The 1,753-nt window shown below is 35.7% G+C and overlaps 1 protein-coding gene across 1 annotated transcript in view; it reads left to right on the top strand.

Annotated features, from left to right (window-relative positions):
- LOC106934673 (sprouty-related, EVH1 domain-containing protein 3-like) overlaps window positions 1-1,074 on the top strand; it is a 16,516-nt gene extending 15,442 nt beyond the window's left edge. Inside the window, exon 6 of the mRNA XM_015014715.1 lies at window positions 706-1,074. Within this exon, the coding sequence (XP_014870201.1) occupies window positions 706-768 (63 nt within the window). The 3' untranslated portion in view covers window positions 769-1,074. The remainder of the gene's footprint in view (window positions 1-705) is intronic.
- Window positions 1,075-1,753: the final 679 nt, after the last annotated feature.

Genomic DNA, 1,753 nt, shown 5'->3' with positions numbered 1-1,753 from the left:
AATACCGAAACAACTAAAAAAGCTACCCCAACTTTTGATCAAAAAACGATTTTTTTTTTTTTTTTTTTTTAATTGGCGTTTCCATTGAGCAGATTTTTTTTTCGTAATTTAAATTTTTTGGTCGACGGACACACAGCTAACAACTACAGTTGGAGAAAAAGTATAGAAACAAACAACAAATAAGGAACGATGAAGTCCTTTTACTCATCCAATATTTGTGAAAAAATTACCAAAGCAGCTTTGTCTTCATAAAAAAAAAAAATAAATTTTCACCACATTTAAAAAAATAAAATAATATCGAACAGAAATCCACCTCTGGATGTTGCTGTAAACATGCCAAGCCAAAAGGGGGCAGTGTTGTGTAAAATTAAAATAAAATTGTTTCCAAACGACGACAACTTCCTGTTAGGAAATAAACATGGCGACACTTCAGGGCGTTCATTTGTGTGGACAGATTTATATTTTGAGCTACTTTTAACAGGATATTAGAATATAGAGTTAATAAAACACAATTTGATGCTGATTGGGAATCATGTCAAAAAAGTGTATCGATATTTTGGGGCATTATTGGTCGCACGATCTCAATATATTTATGTTTATATACGTAAACATAATATTGAGTCTCCATTTTGGTTAGTTTTTATCAATAATATTTTTTTTGCGGATGAATGGCCAAAACGCATAAAAGTTTATTAATTTTCCTAGATTATGTGTGGACTAGGCCTAAAGGAAAGTCTCTCTTCCTGGAAGCAGAGCATCAAAACATGAGGGATGACTCAAGACTTCTGCACCAAACTCCATCAGGACATTGTGTCCTACAGACCAGGATCAGAAACCGATGCCTCAGAGGGACATCTCAGGCAGTTTTGAGTTTCCTCAGATGGAAACCTTCTACATCCAGAGCTGCAGTACATCATGTTCCTGACTCACTGTGTAACCCTACACCCTCTGCACTACACCGACTCCCTGTAGCTCAGAGAATAGACTTTAAAATACGGATGTTAGCTTATAAATCACTGAACGGCTTAAAGATCTGCTGATGATGTATCAACATTCCAGACCTCTCAGGTCTTCTGGTTCTGGTTCTGCTCTGCATCCCCAGAACCAAACGAGGAGAAGCAGCATTCAGCTTCTATGCACGCCAAACCTGGAACAAACTTCCAGAAAACTGCAAAACAGCTGAAACACTCACTTCCTTTAAATCAAAGCTAAACCCCCACCAGTCTAGGGTTGATTTGATTAGTAGGAAATGGAAGATTAGCTGTGTTTTCATTGAACACATAATTCCGCAAATTGGAATTTTGAAAATAATTTTTCAAAAAACAAATCTTTTTTGACAAAAAGTTAGGATGAGATGTTTTTTGGCTGTATTTAAATTTGTGTATTTTGCAAAACTGCAATAGAAAACAGTTATTTTGCATCATATGATCAACAACCGGATGTTACCACTGGTGGAAAAGACAAAGAAGACAACAGGAAGTGGTAGATATTAGGGAAGCCACAATCAGACTGCGTAGTTAAAGCACTTATAAAATATCTAAAAGACACAAGGTTAGCTGAGAGAATTTAATATATTTACATATGTATTTATTTTTGTTAAATAAGGGTGTTGAAGATATAGAATTAGTTAAATTTGTGGCTGGACCTCAGTTCAGTTAATGGTGTTAATAGACAGAGATCGTTTCAAACACGCCGTGTTCGAAAGGTCCCTCTAACAAACCGTTACACTCAACTGAATAGCTTCACTGCTAAC

Source organism: Poecilia latipinna, unplaced genomic scaffold (assembly GCF_001443285.1).
Source record: "Poecilia latipinna isolate Pla-1442-1.1 unplaced genomic scaffold, P_latipinna-1.0 Scaffold1841, whole genome shotgun sequence".
In the NCBI taxonomy this organism is placed as follows: Eukaryota; Metazoa; Chordata; class Actinopteri; order Cyprinodontiformes; family Poeciliidae; genus Poecilia; species Poecilia latipinna.
This window is presented reverse-complemented; position numbering and strand designations above follow the sequence as displayed.